This window comes from Heterodontus francisci, chromosome 44 (assembly GCF_036365525.1).
Source record: "Heterodontus francisci isolate sHetFra1 chromosome 44, sHetFra1.hap1, whole genome shotgun sequence".
In the NCBI taxonomy this organism is placed as follows: Eukaryota; Metazoa; Chordata; class Chondrichthyes; order Heterodontiformes; family Heterodontidae; genus Heterodontus; species Heterodontus francisci.
The window spans coordinates 17,927,981-17,948,141 of NC_090414.1; the positions used below are offsets into that span (position 1 = coordinate 17,927,981).

General features: G+C 49.2%; 1 protein-coding gene across 1 annotated transcript in view; it reads right to left on the reverse strand.

Moving 5' to 3' along the window:
• The window catches only part of LOC137355989 (neurexin-2-like), a 1,490,911-nt gene that overhangs the window by 875,574 nt on the left and 595,176 nt on the right, over positions 1–20,161 (reverse strand). The window contains exon 7 of the mRNA XM_068021690.1: positions 2,232–2,351. Coding sequence (XP_067877791.1) covers positions 2,232–2,351 — 120 coding nt within the window. The remainder of the gene's footprint in view (positions 1–2,231; positions 2,352–20,161) is intronic.

Below are 20,161 nucleotides of genomic sequence, written 5' to 3' on the forward strand. Positions count from 1 at the left end.
CACAAGTCAGGAGTGTGATGGAATACTCTCCACTTGCCTGGATGGGTGCAGCTCCAACAGCACTCAAGAAGCTCGACATCATCCAGGACAAAGCAGCCCGCTTGATTGGCACTCCATCCACCACCTTCAACATTCACTCCCTCCACCACTGACGCACCGTGGCAGCAGTGTGTACCATCTACAAGATGCACTGCAGCAACGCGCCAAGACTCCTTCGACAGCACCTTCCAAACCCGCGACCTCTACCAACTAGAAGGACAAGTTCAGCAGATGCATGGGAACACCACCACCTGCAAGTTCCCCTCCAAGTCACACACCATCCAGACTTGGAACTATATCGGCCGTTCCTTCACTGTCTCTGGGTCAAAATCCTGGAACTCCCTCCCTAACAGCACTGTGGGTGTACCTACCCCACATGGACTGAAGCGGTTCAAGAAGGCAGCTCACCACCACCTTCTCAAGGGCAATTAGGGATGGGCAATAAATGCTGGCCTAGCCAGTGATGCCCACATCCCCCAAAAGAGTAAAAAAAACACAGTCCAGACACACAATCTGCTTTGCCATATCTCAATCAAAGTTATTTAAATCATAAGAACATATGAAATAGCAGCAGGAGGAGGCCATTCGGCCCCTCGAGCCTGCTGCGCCATTCAATAAGATCATGGCTGATCTGATTGTGGCCTCAACTCCACTTTCCTGTCTGGCCCCCCATAACCCTTGACTCCCTTGGAGATCAAAAATCTGTCTAACTCAGCTTTGAATATATTCAATGACCCAGCCTCCACTGCTCTCTGGGGAAGAGAATTCCAAAGATTAACAACCCTCTGAGAGAAGAAATTCCTCCTCATCTCCGTCTTAAATGGGAGACCCCCCTCATTCTGAAACTGCACCCCCCTAGTTCTCGATTCCCCCACGAGGGGGAAAGACCCTCTCAGCATCTACCCCGTCAAGTCCCATCAGAATCTTACATGTTTCAATAAGATCACCTCTCATTCTTCTAAACTCCAATGAGTATAGACCCAACCTGCTCAACCTTTCCTCATAAAACAACCCCTTCATCCCAGGAATCAGCCTAGTGAACTTTCTCTGAACTGCTTCAAATGCAAGTGTATCCCTCCTTAAATCAGGAGACCAAAACTGTACACAGTACTCTAGATGTGGTCTCACCAATACCCTGTACAGTTGTAGCAAGTCTTCCTTATTTTTATACTGCATCCCCCCTTGCAATACAGGCCATATTTAGTTTTATTAGTTTCCTGTAAGTATTTATTTCTCTTTTGCTAATTAAGCACTGGAAATTTTTTTTGTATATAATTACTACCTCAAGCTTCCACAAGTATTTCAGGGGGGCAAATTAAAATTAGATACCCTGTTCACCATTCTGCAGCAAACATCCCGACTTGGACACTCTGTTAATGCTGCTCTCTTCACAACCACACATTGTGATCCAGACTCGGCAGAGTAGGTACCGTTTTCTCAAATAGACCGTGATGACTCACGGGCAGGTTACGGCTGCTCATTCAGATTCCTGCTCCGAAATAATTAACACTGACAGCGTTCCGCTGAGCGACAGTTACCTCCCACCGATCGGCACTTAGTGTTCACTCCGCAACTTAACTGGCTCGTGGCTCCCTTTATAGCTTTTGAAGGTGTGAGTCTAATTCTGATTGTTGAACTCAATTTTAGCAGCAGTAACACCGACACAGGAAAGGTGGTGCAGTGGTAATGTTACTGGACTAGGAATCCGGTGCCCAGGCTAATGTCCTTGCTACAGGAGTTCAAATCCCACCACAGCAATTAAGTTCAGTTCATTAATGAATCTGGAATTTACAAAAGACTTCTCAGTAGGTTCACCACTGTCCTTTAGTGAAGGCAATCGGCCATCTTTACCTGGTCTGGCCTACACGTGACTCCAGATCTACAGGCCTTGCTGCTCATCCAGCACCTTTCTGAGGTGGCCTTCTCTCTGACACAACCCTAGACGGTGAGCGCCCAATCATTCAGGAAGCCTCACTGTCGAGGCCATCTCTGCCCTCCACATGTACCAGCAGTGACGGCTGGATAGCAGTCAGGAGCAAGGATTGTGGCTGATCAATCTTGCCTCACATCACGACCGAGACCAGTCAATTCGGCACTGATCAGGGAGCCACAGGGGAACAGCGAGCCGTTCTGCTCCATTGATCCAATGGCCCGGTCAGCGGCACCAGTCGGGCCCACACCCGAAGCCTTACCTTCCACAGTGACGTTGTCGACGGACAACTGCAAGCCCTTCCCTCGTCGGACTACCCGGACCATGTGCCACTCGTTGTCGTTCATCTTCTGCCCTGCGTACAGCATCTCAGGCCCCTTGCCTGCATCACAACAGTTTGAACAGGCGTTAGAGCACAAAAGAAAAGCACAAACCGCCCCCGCCACGCGCGTGACCCGCTCGCAGACTTATCAGGCCTGGGGAAGAGAGAGAAAGAAGCACAGGTCAACCGTCCGATTGCCTTGCAAACCAAACCACTTTGTAAAAGGTACTCACGGATTGATGACAAGCGGTGCTTCGCTGGGCAGGTTTGACAGGCACCTTAACATCATAGCTTCAAAGGGGGACTCCTACCCTGTCCAGACAGGAACACGGACATTTCCGCTCATTGGTTTAATGGTTGTATACTGGAGTGAATCCTCTTTTAATGCAGCATATTGGGGAACTGACCAAACACCTCCTGTATTGTGCCCTCATTGCCAACGCAGGTCTGACAGATTGGGGCTCGGTCGGGCCTGCAGGCTTAACCACGTTGGTGTTGCTGATGGAGCCTCTTTGGGTTGACAGGCGGGGCCAGGAAAGTCCTGTGACTGTATACTTTACTTTCCTCCCCCACCCCTCACGTCTCGCACCGCCCCCCCCCCCCCCCACCCCCCTCAGCGGACAGTCAAGATCATCTTTGTGTTAGGAATCACGTCAAAGGTCAAGGGCAAGATTTGCCCGCTTTGGTCGGGGGGTCACGTCCCGACCCCGTACCCCGTCGGCCGTGACCGCTGCCCGAATTGGTCAGCTCGCGGACAAACGGCGCGTCGCTGGCCAAGTCACATGGAGGTGCCGCAAGCGGTTAGGAAGGCCAGTGGCAACTCCAAGCAATGATATGTTGGCCTTTATTGCAAATGGGGATGGAGTGGAAGAGTAAGGACGTTTTGCTACAATTGTGTAACGCATCAGTGAGACTACACCTAGAGTACCGAGTCTAGTTTTGATCTCTGTACCTAAGGAAAGATATTCCGCCCTTAACGGGGGTCCAACAAAGGTTGACTAGATTGATTTCTGGGATGAAGGGGTTGTTCTATGAGGGCAGACTGAATTGGGTCCATTTTCCCTGGAGTTTATAAGAATGAGAGGTGGTCGCATTGAAATATATAGAGGGTTTGACAGGGTCGATACTGACTGGCTGCAGAGTCGAGAAATAGAGTGGGGGGAGGCACAAGTCTCAGTATAAAGGGTCGGCCATTTTGGACTGGGATGAGAAGGAATTTCTTCGCTCGGAGGGTGCTGAATCTTTGGAATTCTCTACCCCAGAGAGCTGTAGATGCTCGGTCGTTGAGTATATTCAAGAGTGAGATTGAGAGGTATTTTTGGACACGGAGGGAATCGGGAGATCGGGCGGGAAAGTGGAGGTGAGGTGGAAGATCAGCCATGATCGCACCGAATGGCGGAGGCAGGCTCGAGGGGCCGAATGGCCGGCTCCTGCTCCTGTTTCTTATCTTCCCGTCAGCCAGTGAAAAATGAAGCACAGTATATGCAGCTCAACAGATGAAACAGTTTGAGGCCGAGTCTGCTCTGGCCCTCGCCGGCATCGAGCCAAGAAGGTGAACACGGTCAAACACTTCCAGGTCAGAGTTTATCTTACCCTGGAGAAAAAGGGATGCACCAGAAGGAGCACCGACCTTTCACCTCAATTGGCCATGTTGCCCACTTGCATTGGCATTTTGTGATAGCCTCTGTGCGGAAGACATAGACCTCAGGCCTGTGGCCAAGTACAGGCCCGGGTTAATAACTAATAAAGAAAAACCGCAACTAAAATGTTCGACGAAACGTCGTCATCATTTTCCCTCACCTTGTCCAATCGCTCGGCCAGTTATGAAATCTCGCATTTTCTTTCCCTCTCTGTCTCCTCTTGAGCCACACATGGACAGTAGGCTCTTTGACGAGGGATCTCTGCAGTCTCTCTCCTCACTGGACATCGCACTTCTCAGTTGGCTAATGAAGCCTGGGAACCAAGACTGATGTCGTCAGTATGAGACAGCACAGAAGGAGGCCATTCGGCCCATCGTGCCTGTGCTGGCTCTTTGAGGGAGCTATCCAATTAGCCCCACTATCCTCCCCCCCTGCTCTTTCCCCCGTATCCCTGCAAATTTTCCCCCTTCAAGTATTTATCCAATTCCCCTTTTGAAAGTTACTGTTGAATCTGCTTCCACCGCCCTTTCAGGCAGCGCGTTCCAGATCACAACAACTCCCTGCGTAAAGAAAAAAAAATTCTCCTCATCTCCCCCCTCTGGTTCTTTCACCGATCATCTTAAAACTGTGTCCCTCTGGTTACCGACCCTCCCGCCAGGGGAAACAGTTTACTCTGTCTAAACCCTTTATGATTATGATCAAATCTCCTCTCAGCCTTCTCTGCTCGAAGGAGAACAATCCCGGCTTCTCCCAGTCTCTCCATGTGACTGTAATCCCTCATTCCCGGAGCCATTCCAGTAAATCTCTTTTCTCTCGCCCTTCGTTACCAAAGTCACTGCACTTCCACGTTGCTCGTTTATGGGCCTCTGGTTCGTATTAAGGCCTCCAAGGTAGATATGACCCCAGATATGGGCTGTAGAGAGGCTGAATTCACCCTGAAGTGTGCTGAAGGAAATCCTTTAGTTCTGCTTCACCCCGACCACCGCCATGCGAGATACGGTCCGAGTCGTACCTGAAGGTTATTCCACTGGGCAGATTGCAGGGGGTGCTGACTCTTGTTAGCCACCAGAGTTAGTTAGTTGGGTGAAGTAGATGCCGAGGGGCTGTTTCCCCCTGGCTGAGGGGGGGTGGGGGTCTGGAACTAGCGGGGGCTGTGGAGTGGGCGGTGGGGTTGGGTGGGGGGGGGTTGCGGTGAGTCAGTCTCAGAATGTCAGGTTGGCCATTTAGGACTGAGACGGGGAGACACTCCTTCACTCAGAGGGTGGTGAATCTGTGGAATTCTCTACCCCAGGGGGCTGTGGATGCTCGGACGTTGAGTATATTCAAGACTGAGATCGAGAGATTTTTGAACACTGAGAATTAGGGATAGGGCGGGAAAGTGGAGTTGAGGTCAAAGGTCAGCCTTGATTGTATTGAATGGCGGAACAGTCTCGAGGGGCTGAATGGCCGACTCCTTCTCTTATTTATGTTCTCTAGGACTCTGAAGCATTGGAAGAAAGGTTTGACTGGATGAAATGCTCAGGGCTGCAGAAGGCAAATCAAATTTGACTCTCCAATGGAAGCCTCGCCCCATCTTGGTTTTCCTTCAGAGGGATCTATCTCTCTCAAGGGGGAGTCACAAATAGCGAGCGGCAAAGCTCTTCTTTGCTTTCCAGGGTCTTAGCACCTGAAGCGCATTCAAAAAAGGCCCAGAGCGAAGCAGGAGGCCTTTCGGCCCATCGCGTCCCCGCTGGCCTACTGTCCGAAGCAAACCGGGCCGCCCGCGCCAACATCGGAGACTGCAGTTTGATCGCAGGCCACCTGACACCCCACAGGGCTCGCTGGGAATGGGAGAAATTAAACGGCCGGACAGAAAAAGAGCACACGAGACGGGCAGAGAAAGCGGGACGTTCTGAGGAGGGCCCCGGCAGCTCTGCAGCGCGAAGGGGTAGCGTGCACGGGACCGCACCCGCGACGGAATCACGGAGGGAGCAGGTTCGCACAGGGCTTTACAACACCAGTCCTTGTGCTGGTGAGACAGACACATGGACGGTGGCCTGGGTGTGCTGCCATGTCTTAATCTTGACTCCAGACTGCAGAGCCATCAGCATCTGACACCTGTGTGGCCGCGGAGAAAAATTCAGCGGAAATGTCACGAGACGCAGAGGCAAAGTGGGTCACATCGGTTTAAAAGTGACAGACTTATTGACATCAGGGTTTGTTTGTTGTTGGCACAGCCCACCTTAAGAATGGACTTCAACCTTTTTAATGGAATGGGACAGAGAAGACAAGGTTTTTCTTGTTTTCTTCGCACATGGGATGTGGGGATCGCTGGCTAGGCCCAGCATTTATTGCCCATCTCTAATTGCCCTTGAGAAGGTGGTGGTGAGCTGCCTTCCAGAATCATAGAAAGTTTACGGCACAGAAAGAGGCCAATTGGCCCATCGTGTCTGTGCCGGCCGAGCAACGAGCCACCCAGCCAATCCCACTTTCCAGCATTTGGTCCGTAGCCCTGCAGATTATGACACTTGAGGTGCATGTCCAGACTCCTTTTGGATGAGTTGAGGGATTCTGCCTCAACTACCCTTTCAGGCAGTGAGTTCCAGACCCCCGCCACCCTCTGGGTGAAAAAGGTTCTCCTCATCTCCCCCCTAATCTTTCCACCAATCACTTTAAATCTCTGCCCCCTCGTCACTGACCTCTCTGCTATAGTGAATAGACCCTTCACCTCCACTCTATCCAGGCCCCTCACAATTTTGTACATTTCAATCAGATCTCCCCTCAGTCTTCTCTGTTCTAAGGAGAACAACCCCAGCCGATCCAATCTTTCCTCATCGCTGCATTTTTCCAGTCCCGGCAACATCCTCGTAAATCTCCTCTGTACCCTCTCTAGTGCAATTACATCCTTTCTGTAATGAGGTGACCAGAACTGCACACAGTACTCAAGTTGTGGCCTAACTAATGATTTATACAGTTCCAGCATAACCTCTCTGCTCTTATATTCTATACCTCGACTAATAAAGGAAAGGATTCCATATGCCTTCTTAACCACCTTATCAACCTGTCCTGCTACCTTCAGGGATCTGTGGACGTTCACTCCAAGGTCCCTCACCTCCTCTACACCTCTCAGTATTTTCCCATTAATCGTGTACTCCTTTGTCTTGTTTGACCTCCCCCAATGCATCACCTCACACTTCTCCGGGTTGAATTCCATTTCCCTTCTCGAACCGCTGCAGTCTGTGTGGGGTAGGTCAACCCACAGTGCTGTTGGATAGGGGGCAGAGAAGAGGGGCAAAAGGAAGAAGGCGGGGGTGGAATCTATAGTGGGGAGAGTCGTGCGAGTGTGTGAATGGGACAGAGGAGAGAGAGAGCGACAGATGGGACCAGAGCAAGAGGAGATCAGTGTAGATCACAACTTTTCCAGGTTTTACTTAACATAGAAACTTCAGGGCGGGACAGATATCTTGTCAAAATTCTTCAATTGAAAAAGGGCCAGTGCTGTAACAGTTCCTGATGATTAAGTCTGTTTGAAGGATTGGTGAATGAACGTATCGCAGAATAGCTGCAAGCAAGGGGTGGGGGTGGATATCTGATGGCAGGGAGAGTGTACAAATCCTGTGTTTCCCACCCCCCCCCCCCCCACCCTTCTCCTTGAATGAAGTGTGTAATCACTGAAGAGTTGCGAAGGAAGGCCGTGTACTGCCCTCTTGTGTTATAATTGTCCTCTCCATCTTGGTCACATTGCGCCGTTCACGTACCAGAGCAGTAGACAAATCTCACCATGTTTAAAAAGAGGATAGAGGTAATTGCTGGATCCTTGCCCCAAGGCAATCCACCAAAACCCTCCAGATCATGAAACACGGGGAAAAAGACCCATTATTACTTTAATTAAAAAGAAATCTCAGATTGTCTGTGTGTTTTTTTTTAATTTTGTTTAGAAACCTCCTCAATCTATATAAAAAGGTCAAACTTGGAATCATTGTTAACTAGGGGTCACTGTTCAAAAATAAGGGGTCACCCATTTAAGACAGAGGTGAGGAGAATTTTTTTCTCTCAGAGGGTCGTGAGTCTTTGGAATTCTCTTCCTCAAAAGGCAGTGGAAGCAGAGTCTTTGAATATTTATAAGGCAGAGGGAGATAGATTCTTGATCAGCAAGGGGGTGAAAGGTTATCGGGGGTAGGCGGGAAATGTGGAGTTGGGGTTACAATGAGATCAGTCATGATCTTGTTGAATGGCGGAGCAGGCTCGAGGGGCCGAGTGGCCGACTCCTGCTCCTAATTCGTATGTCCGGATGGGACACGACTTACACAATAGTTGCTCAGGCGAAGGTGAGGGGCAAGGGTTCTTGGCTAAAGGGAGGACCGTCGAGAATATACAAGAGGTCACAGCAAGTCAGAGAAATGCTCCAGTGAGACGGTGGGGGGGGGGGGGGGGGGTGGGGGGGGGAGGGGGGGGAAGGAAAAGGGACAAGTAGAGCTTCTCTCAAGTCGTCTTCTTCCCCCATTTATCCCTTGGACGGGCACTTGAGGGAAACAAACTGCGGGCTACGGGGATAGAGATGGGGCAATGGGACTGACTGGATTGCTCTGCAGCGAGCCGGCATGGACCTATGGGCTGAATAGCCTCCTTCTCTGCCGTTATGACTCTGAGCAATGTCAACGCTCTCCCAATGCGGGCAGGTCACCTGATCACACAGGGATAAGGTCCTTGTTCGTGTCGAGCACAAAAGCCGCTGTAGAAGAAGTGGACGACACCTCCGGCATCCTATCCCCTTTCACACAAGATTAGCGGCATCCCCGAGGCTTTTAAAAGGGGGGGGGGGTGGTGCAGGGGAGAATTTTGCGACAACTGTCTAGCTGAAGCTGTAGCAAATGATTAATTTGTTTTTAAAACCGTGATTGAGGACCTGACGTAGACCCTGTATTAAAAATGAGGAGTCATTAGATTGGCGTTCCCAACGGGTGAGGCCTCTCTCTTCGTGCAATGATCCTCATTCAAATTGAAATGACCAAAAAAAAATAAAAAACCCCCCGCAAAGCCACTTCCATAAATCTAATATTTCGAAAACAAAATTTGTCCGTTCGGTTCCCTTGAAAGTCGGAAGAAAAAAAATGTTATGGCAATCTCCAGCTTCAGACATGAACTCGTAACCGACACATGTGTGATTGACAGTCCTAAGCCGATCACAATTAATATTTAAACTTGCTCCATGTTATTATCGGCCTGTTGGTGTTCGATCATGAACTGCATGGGGTCGATCAAAGAGAGAAAATCCCTTTTGTCCCCTCAAGTGAAATCTTGCAAAATGAGCAGCAGTCCTGGGTTAAAGGGCTCAGATGCATTCCTTCATTGGAGTTTTGTCACATTCCCCGTCTCTCTCTTTCTTTTACAGTGTCGTTCAGTTTGGTACCTCACAGACTAGATGACTTTAGTTGGTGTCATACCAGCAAAGTGTCTCTCCTATATAAAGTGATACCAATCCATTGGAGACGTCCGTACACCAACAAGGTGTTTATCTCCTTTCCATTCTCTTGCTGTGATTGTGGTTCCTTGAGCTACCCCTCTCCGAGTGGTCACATTTCACGGTGATGTGGGCGTCGCTGGCCAGGCCAGCATTTAATGCCCATCCCTAATTGCCCCTTGAGAAGGTGGTTGGTGAGCTGCCTTCTTGAACCGCTGCAGTCCGGGTGGTGAAAGCACACCCACAGTGCTGTTCAGGAGGGAGATGTGGAATTTTGACCCAGCGACAGTGAAGGGACGCTGGTATACTTCCAAGTCAGGATGGTGTGTGGCTTGGAGGGGAGCTTGCAGGTGGTGGTGTTCCCATGCGTCTGCTGCCCTTGTCCTTCTAGGTGGTAGAGGTTGCGGGTTTTAGAGGCACTGCTGAGGATAGATGATGAGTGGCAAGTAACCTTTGTGCCACACAAGTGCCAGGCAATGACCATCTCCAACAAGAGAGAATCTCACCATCTCCCCTTCACACTCAATGGCATTACCATCACTGAATCCCCCACTATCATCACCATTGACCAGAAACTGAACCACATAAATGCTGTGGCTACAAGAGCAGGTCAGAGGCTGGGAATTCTGCAGCGAGTAACTCACCTCCTGTCTCCCCAAAGGCCAGTCCACCATCTACAAGGTACAAGTCAGGAGTGTGATGGAATACTCTCCACTTGCCTGGTTGGGTGCAGCTCCAACAACACTCGAGAAGCTCAACACCATCGGCGAATGTTCTATTGCTTTGCTAGTTCCACTGACTATGACCCATGTCAACAATTATCTTTATTCTATAAAGACTATATTTAAAAGGGCAACGCCACCAGTAAAACAAAGGGTGCGATCATCCCCGAGGTCTAGCAAAAGCATTTCCACATTACCTTATCACCCTCACTTTTGCTCTATTCACAACTCTGGCCTTGCCCTGACAGACCAAGTAAGAGCGAACCTCAAAACTGCACCGCACAGAAGGTCAACCCTCCTTTCGGCCTTGAAGACGAAAGTGCTGGCTCCGGACAAGAGCGTCAACTGGGTTCGACCAGACGTGACTCCCTCCCACCCTCTCTAATTGAGGCTGTGCACCTTGTCCAATACGGACAAAAAAAAAGGGTATGGTCAACTTCGCTTGGTCTCCAGGCGGAACTTTCACCCCTTCCGATTGGACTGACCAGAAGGAAAAGGTATTTTAGTCCCCCCCCCACCCCCCCCCGGAACACCCCTTCCACTTTCCCCCCAAGATAACAATTCGCCTCTCTCTTTTCATCAAAAACATTAAACGAAAATATATAAAGTTGAACAGTGACTTACGGGGATTACAGTTAGTCCTGACACAGTCTGGAAGAAAAGTGATGCAGAGAAAAGAAACTGAAATTAAGTCCTTCAAGGTAACTTCTGCAGACATCCAATAATAATCACAGCCCACCCTTCCGGGGACAGACATGTGTCAAAGCAGCCATTTCACAGATGCATTGAAGCTCTTGTCGCAATTGGATTTATTGGATAATAACTAAATTTGATAACAGGGATCGGGAATAAGGGTCCGCCAAGTACATTATAATAGAGATTGATTTAAACCTTTCCCACTATTTCTAAGCCAGAGCACATGAGCAGTGACAACCCACTCAATCCAGTTTATACTTCATTTAATTCACCTCAACCCAACTTATCCAAATTCATGACAACCCAACCAAGTTTATCATAATTTAAGTCAACGTAACAACCAGCCCAAAATAACCCGACGTCCTTCACTTTCTACCCGAGCAAATCTCGTTTGACTTAACCCAATTTAACCCAGTTTGGCTGAAGCGAACCCAATGCAGTTGAACCCTAACCAGCCGTCCCAACGCGAACCATGCAGCCCACAGCAGCCCAGTTTAAATCCACGCAATCGTCATTTTAGCTCAGTCCAATTTAACAGGCCCGACTTCAACCCAGTTTGACCCAATTCGGCTATCCGGAACACCTCGGTTCAGCCCATCAGCCTGACACCACCACCCCACCGCCACCCCTCCACCCCCCTCCCCCCCACCCCCCAGCCTCCGGTCGCCCGTCACTTTTAATTCTCCCCCTCGCTCTCACACTGACCTCTCTGTCCTCGGCCTCCTTCACCGTTCTGATGAAGCTCAACAGAAACGCAAGGGACAGCAGCTCAACTTGCTGCGAGGCACTTTTACAGCCTTTGAGACTCAACATTGAGCTCAACAATTTCAGACCGTAATCTCCGCCTCCAGTGCGTTTTCTGTTTCTTTCCAGGTTTTGGATTTACTTGTTGTTTTTCCCTCATTTTTGGCTTTCAGACAGCTGTTGTTCATTATTCTGCCATTTACACCTCCTTTAGATGCATATTTTAATGGTTTATTTGTCCCATTACCACTCCCTTTGGCCCTACATTGCCAACCCTATTGTCTTTTAATCTCTCTTGTCTTTCACCCTATCACAGACCTTCCCTTTTGTTCTTTTATCACTGAACCCACCTTTCACTTGCTGAAAACCTATTGCATTTCTAACTTTTCCCAGTTCTGATGAAAGGTCATCGGCCTGAAACGTTAACTCTGCTTCTCTCTCCACAGATGCTGCCAGACCTGCTGAGTATTTCCAGCACTTCCTGTTTTTATTTCAGATTTTATCCTTGTTTTCCCATCCCTTCATGACCTCCTCGTTACCCGCCGCCCGCACCCACCCCCCCCATCTCTGTAACCTCCTCCAGCCCCAACAACCCTCCCTATCTCTGTCGCCTCCTCCAGCCCCCACAACCCTCCGAGATCTCCGCACTCCTCCATTTCCACCCTCTTGTCCATCCCCCGATTCCCATCGCTCCACCATTGGCAGCCGTGCCTTCAGCTGCATGGGGGCCCTAAGCTTTGGAATTCCCTCCCTAAACCTCTCCACCTCTCTCTCTCTCCCCTCCTTTAAGATGCTCCTTAAAAACCGCCCTCTTTCACCGAGCTTCAGATCGTGTGACCTATTGTCTCTTTTTTTGTGGCTCGGTGTCATAGTTTGTTCTGTGGTGCTCCTGCGAAGAGCCTTGGGACGTTTCCTCAGCTTAAAGGCGCTACATCAGTATAAGTTGTTGTTGTTTCCAGCATCTGCAGTATTCTGCACTTGCGCAAAAGCAGATCCGACCCAGTGTAACTAAATCCGGTACGATCGATTTTGAGGCACTCCAACCCAACCCAACCCAAACTAATTTCAGTCATCCAATTTATGAAGTCTGGACTGGAGTGGGTGGATCAGCTGTGCTGGTAACTATATTTAAATGGCCGTCATGCCGAGGCAGGAAAGGGTTAAACATCTGAGCGGTTGTTTTATTTTAATCGTGCTGCTCTCTCTTCTGTGACAACGTTAGTGGCAAGGAGATGTGAGGGGAGTAGAGCAATCTCAACCAAATGGGAGTCTTCAGTCATCTGCGAAATGGCTGCTGCAAACCCCAGCCACACAGCTTGTAATCCTAGAATTGTCCTTAAATCTCAGCAATCACCAATGTATTCAAGGCTGGTCTCCACCTAGAAAGAGCAGGGTCTAAATTGTTCTGACCCGAGATTCTGCCACAGTGATTACAGCATTGCCTTGCTGGAAGTAAAAGTGTCCTCACGAACAATGGTACAATGGACAGAGCATTGTTTAGTCAAAGGTTTCGAATTATGGAGTTGACCGCTGCCTGTGCAGACGCTCAGTTCGCTGACTCTGCTTTTGGCGCAAGCCAGGGGGAGGGGGGGGGGAAGGAATACCGCGAAGCCGGCCCCCCCCACCCCCAGCCGGCGGCCAATGTGGGCTCGGTAAATTCCTGCGGGGCGGCTTTGTAAATTGATGCTCGGGTTCAGAGCTGGAGCCATGAATTAGAAGCCGAACGGTGTCCGTTCCCAAGCGAATTACACGATTGCGTAGAATTTACCGCACAGGAACAGGCCATTCGGCCCATCTGCTCCGTGCTGGTGCTTCTGCTCCACACGAGCCTCCTCCCCACCACCCCCCCCACTCTCTTTCTCACCCCATCACCTTATCCTTCTACTCCTTTCTCCCTCATTCGCCAGCTTCCCCCTTAAATGCATCTACGCTTGACTGCCTTCCTCATTTGAAGAGAGGAGAAAGATGCCGCAGACTTCCTTGCTGATCTGTAAGCATCTCAAAGCTCAAAGTGAAAGGCTGGAAGGTTTCTGAGGTTCCTTTCACCGGTGGGTGTTGGGTGCAGGGCGGGGCCTGAACGCCAATGCTTTTGGTTGGAAGTGGGCTCTCGCCAGACATTAATGCTTTTCTGCTCCCTTTTTTTTGGGGGGTAAGGCGTCTTGTCGAATACCATCACCATTGTTCCTGAGGACTCCCATTCAAGAGAGCCATTTTTTGGGGTAACCTCTAACGGGGTCTGGGGGTTCGACACGTGTCGTCAACCGCAACAGAAAAGTGGACACAAACAGCCACGCACCAGACATCCTTTCCCCCAGTCCTGCTGTCTCATTGCAAATCGAGCGGCAAGTCCTTGCATGATTCGTTTTGGACGCAAAGCCAAGAGGTCGGTTTGAAGGGTTTCCCATTGAGTCTGTCCCACCTCTTTAATCGATCAATTCGGAACACGAGCAGGCGGGAGCCGGCCTCGTTTGGGGGCGGGGGGGGAGACCCTCGGTTGGAACAACATGGGGGCGTGCGCATTCCCCATCGTCCTCCTTGCACCTCTACCCTTCCGGATGCAAGTGAAGGACTGCTGAACATTTGGGGGAGTGGGGGGTGGTGGGGTCAAAGCACAGCAAAACCAATGGACACCATGTCTTGCAAACCCCAACCTGCTGGCTAGCATCTGAAGGTGTGGCGATGAGGGCAGATGCTTCACATCGTAGTTCCCCCAATCAAAAGGGCAGAATTAAAGACCGAACTGTTCCTTTGGATGATTTGAACCTGCATGGACTGGGCAGGGAGTCACGAGAAAATTGAGTGGTTCCCTGGATATAATAGACCGACAAATTTGGCGTCACATTAGTCTGAGATACGATGACCCTTCCTTCACCAGCAGGTATGTTATCGCTTGGAACGAACCAGTCGGATTCGGAAGCTACGTTTGCAAACGTCAGACTGAAAAAGGCCTCAATTCGAGAGAAGGTTGATGTCACTTCCTGTGCGCCTGACTGGCGTGAATTGGGCCCACTAAATGGAACTAAAGGTCAGAAATCGTCAAATCTATTTCGCGGCTAATGCTAGCACGGGTCAACACACACTTGTAGTCACATTATCATGGGGACACGGACACACACACACACATACACAGGCAAGACAGACAGACAGACAGACACACACACACACACACATCATACCAGAATAAAGAAGTCTTGCTGCTGTTGTATATAGGGCTTTGGTGAGACCACACCTGGATTACTGTGCACCGGTTTGGTCTCAGTACCAAAGGAAGGATATACTTGCCTTAGAGGGGGTCCAATAAAGGTTCACTAGATTGATTCCTGGGACGATTTGACCTTTGAGGAGAGATTGAGTAGAATGGGCCAATATATCTGAAGTTTAGAAGAATGAGAGGTGATCTCATTGAAACGTATCGAATTCTGAGAGGGTTTTACAGGGTAGACGGCGAGAGGCTGTTTCCCCGCCCTGCCCCCCGGGCTGGAGAGTCCAGAACACGGGGGTCAGGGTCTGAGGATAAGGGGTCGGCCATTTAGGACTGAGATGAGGAGGAATGTCTTCACTCGGAGGGTGGTGAATCTTTGGAATTCTATACCCCAGGGAGCGGCGGATGCTCCGTCATTGAGTACATTCAAGACTGAGATCGAGAGATTTTTGGACGCTGAGGGAATCGAGGGATAGAACGGGAAAGTGGAGGTGAGGGAGCAGATCAGCCACGATCTTAATGAATGGTGGAGCAGGCTCGAGGGGCCGAATGGCCTACTCCTGCTCCTATTTCTTACGTTCTCATGTTCTATAGGAACATAGGGAGACAGAAGCACGCAATCAGATGAGCACAGACACACACACACACACACGCACAGAGGCAAACACAGACACTCAATCAGACTAACACCGACCGCACAAACACAAAAACAGACACTCACACAAAAGTCCAGTCACAGATACAGACACAAACACAAACACAGGCAAACACAGACACACACAAACACATACACAGGCAAGACAGATACAGACACAAACACAAACACAGATACATACAAAAACACAGGCACGCATAAACACAGACACACTCACAAGTAGAGAAACACACACATAGACACGCACACACTCAAACAAACACAGATACACACACACAAACACAACACACACAAACATAAACACAAAAAGGCACAGAAGTACAGGCAGAAACACACATTCACAAACAGACACACGCAAACGCACACATACAGACGCACAGATAACACAATAACGGAGACACACACAGACCAAGGCAAACTGACGGATACAAGCGCGCACATACTCGCACACAGCCACACAGATACAGAACTTCCTGATTGGCACAAGCCTGGCAGGTTGCTGCGACGGATCCCAGCACACAGAACACCAACTACAAACCAGAGGTTGGAGCACAGGAAATGACAATAACCCAGCCAGTCCAGACAGCAGAGGAGTTAAGGGGAAATTCGAATCTGTCGTGAATGGCGCGGTTTGAGGGGAGACAGACAAAATGGGCTTCCGCACGAAGAGTGGGCGGTTGGTACAAGATGGGCTGGGGTTCAGAGGTTACCGCTGACGTGGCTATTTGCTCCGGGCCGCAGACTCAGGCCATTGAAGGGTTTTCGTACCATCTTTTGAAACAGCACCAAAACACAAAGAGAGAAAGAGAGAGAAAAAAAACATTGGTGTAAAGACATGCCGAGAGCAGCAATATGAAAACTGGATGATGAGAACCATGGATGAATAGTAGATATCTCAGGTTTCAGTTGAAGGATTCCTCGATGCGTTCAGGACCACATTTTACAGTAAGGTGGATGAGAAGGTCACATCCAGTAAAATAACAAGAAACACACTCAATCACGTCACTTTTGTCAAAGGGTTTGATATATGCTTCTATATACAAATGACGGGAAGGCCATGTCCCACAGGGAGAGCTGTGGGCACTGAACAGTGTGTTACACAGGGAGAGCTGTCTGTACTGAACAGTGTGTTACACAGGGAGAGCTGTGTGTACTGAACATTGTGTTACACAGGGAGAGCTGTGTGTACTGAACATTGTGTTACACAGGGAGAGCTGTGTGTACTGAACATTGTGTTACACAGGGAGAGCTGTGTGTACTGAACAGTGTGTTACACAGGGAGAGCTGTGTGTACTGAACATTGTGTTACACAGGAAGAGCTGTGTGTACTGAACAGTGTGTTATACAGGGAGAGCTGTGTGTACTGAACATTGTGTTACACAGGAAGAGCTGTGTGTACTGAACATTGTGTTACACAGGGAGAGCTGTGTGTACTGAACAGTGTGTTACACAGGGAGAGCTGTGTGTACTGAACATTGTGTTACACAGGGAGAGCTGTGTGTACTGAACAGTGTGTTACACAGGGAGAGCTGTGGGCACTGAACAGTGTGTTACACAGGGAGAGCTGTGTGTACTGAACATTGTGTTACACAGGGAGAGCTGTGTGTACTGAACATTGTGTTACACAGGGAGAGCTGTGTGTACTGAACATTGTGTTACACAGGAAGAGCTGTGTGTACTGACCATTGTGTTACACAGGGAGAGCTGTGTGTACTGAACAGTGTGTTAAACAGGGAGAGCTGTGTGTACTGAACATTGTGTTACACAGGGAGAGCTGTGTGTACTGAACAGTGTGTTACACAGGGAGAGCTGTGTGTACTGAACATTGTGTTACACAGGGAGAGCTGTGTGTACTGAACATTGTGTTACACAGGGAGAGCTGTGTGTACTGAACAGTGTGTTACACAGGGAGAGCTGTGTGTGCTGAACAGTGTGTTACACAGGGAGAGCTGTGTGTGCTGAACAGCGTGTTACACAGGGAGAGCTGTGTGTGCTGAACAGTGTGTTACACAGGGAGAGCTGTGTGTACTGAACATTGTGTTACACAGGGAGAGCTGTGTGGACTGAACATTGTGTTACACAGGGAGAGCTGTGTGTACTGAACAGTGTGTTACACAGGGAGAGCTGTGTGTACTGAACATTGTGTTACACAGGAAGAGCTGTGTGTACTGAACATTGCGTTACATAGGAAGAGCTGTGTGTACTGAATAGTGTGTTACACAGGGAGAGCTGTGTGTACTGAACATTGTGTTACACAGGGAGAGCTGTGTGTACTGAACATTGTGTTACACAGGGAGAGCTGTGTGTACTGAACATTGTGTTACACAGGGAGAGCTGTGTGTACTGAACAGTGTGTTACACAGGGAGAGCTGTGTGTACTGAACATTGCGTTACACAGGGAGAGCTGTGTGTACTGAACAGTGTGTTACACAGGGAGAGCTGTGTGTACTGAACAGTGTGTTACACAGGGAGAGCTGTGTGTACTGAATAGTGTGTTACACAGGGAGAGCTGTGTGTACTGAACAGTGTGTTACACAGGAAGAGCTGTGTGTACTGAACAGTGTGTTACACAGGGAGAGCTGTGTGTACTGAATAGTGTGTTACACAGGGAGAGCTGTGTGTACTGAATAGTGTGTTACACAGGAAGAGCTGTGTGTACTGAACAGTGTGTTACACAGGGAGAGCTGTGTGTACTTAACAGTGTGTTACATAGGGAGAGCTGTGTGTACTGAACATTGCGTTACACAGGAAGAGCTGTGTGTACTGACCATTGTGTTACACAGGGAGAGCTGTGTGTACTGAACAGTGTGTTACACAGGGAGAGCTGTGTGTACTGAACATTGCGTTACACAGGAAGAGCTGTGTGTACTGAATAGTGTGTTACACAGGAAGAGCTGTGTGTACTGAACATTGTGTTACACAGGGAGAGCTGTGTGTACTGAACATTGTGTTACACAGGGACAGCTGTGTGTACTGAACATTGTGTTACACAGGGAGAGCTGTGTGTACTGAACATTGTGTTACACAGGGAGAGCTGTGTGTACTGAACATTGTGTTACACAGGGAGAGCTGTGTGTACTGAACAGTGTGTTACACAGGGAGAGCTGTGTGTACTGAACATTGTGTTACACAGGGAGAGCTGTGTGTACTGAACAGTGTGTTACACAGGGAGAGCTGTGTGTACTGAATAGTGTGTTACACAGGGAGAGCTGTGTGTACTGAATAGTGTGTTACACAGGGAGAGCTGTGTGTACTGAACATTGTGTTACACAGGGAGAGCTGTGTGTACTGAACATTGTGTTACACAGGGAGAGCTGTGTGTACTGAACAGTGTGTTACACAGGGAGAGCTGTGTGTACTGAACAGTGTGTTACACAGGGAGAGCTGTGTGTACTGAATAGTGTGTTACACAGGGAGAGCTGTGTGTACTGAACAGTGTGTTACACAGGAAGAGCTGTGTGTACTGAACAGTGTGTTACACAGGGAGAGCTGTATGTACTGAATAGTGTGTTACACAGGGAGAGCTGTGTGTACTGAACATTGTGTTACACAGGGAGAGCTGTGTGTACTGAACAGTGTGTTACACAGGGAGAGCTGTGTGTACTGAATAGTGTGTTACACAGGGAGAGCTGTGTGTACTGAATAGTGTGTTACACAGGGAGAGCTGTGTGTACTGAACAGTGTGTTACACAGGGAGAGCTGTGTGTACTGAACATTGTGTTACACAGGGAGAGCTGTGTGTACTGAACATTGCGTTACACAGGGAGAGCTGTGTGTACTGAACAGTGTGTTACACAGGGAGAGCTGTGTGTACTGAATAGTGTGTTACACAGGGAGAGCTGTGTGTACTGAACATTGTGTTACACAGGGAGAGCTGTGTGTACTGAACATTGTGTTACACAGGGAGAGCTGTGTGTACTGAACAGTGTGTTACACAGGGAGAGCTGTGTGTACTGAACAGTGTGTTACACAGGGAGAGCTGTGTGTACTGAACATTGTGTTACACAGGAAGAGCTGTGTGTACTGAACATTGCGTTACACAGGAAGAGCTGTGTGTACTGAATAGTGTGTTACACAGGGAGAGCTGTGTGTACTGAATAGTGCGTTACACAGGGAGAGCTGTGTGTACTGAACAGTGTGTTACACAGGAAGAGCTGTGTGTACTGAACATTGCGTTACACAGGAAGAGCTGTGTGTACTGAATAGTGTGTTACACAAGAAGAGCTGTGTGTACTGAACAGTGTGTTACACAGGGAGAGCTGTGTGTACTGAACAGTGTGTTACACAGGGAGAGCTGTGTGTACTGAACATTGTGTTACACAGGGAGAGCTGTGTGTACTGAACATTGTGTTACACAGGGAGAGCTGTGTGTACTGAACAGTGTGTTACACAGGGAGAGCTGTGTGTACCGAACATTGTGTTACACAGGGAGAGCTGTGTGTACCAAACATTGTGTTACACAGGGACAGCTGTGTGTACTGAACATTGTGTTACACAGGGAGAGCTGTGTGTACTGAACATTGTGTTACACAGGGAGAGCTGTGTGTACTGAACAGTGTGTTACACAGGGAGAGCTGTGTGTACTGAACAGTGTGTTACACAGGGAGAGCTGTGTGTACTGAACATTGCGTTACACAGGGAGAGCTGTGTGTACTGAACAGTGTGTTACACAGGGAGAGCTGTGTGTACTGAACAGTGTGTTACACAGGGAGAGCTGTGTGTACTGAATAGTGTGTTACACAGGGAGAGCTGTGTGTACTGAACAGTGTGT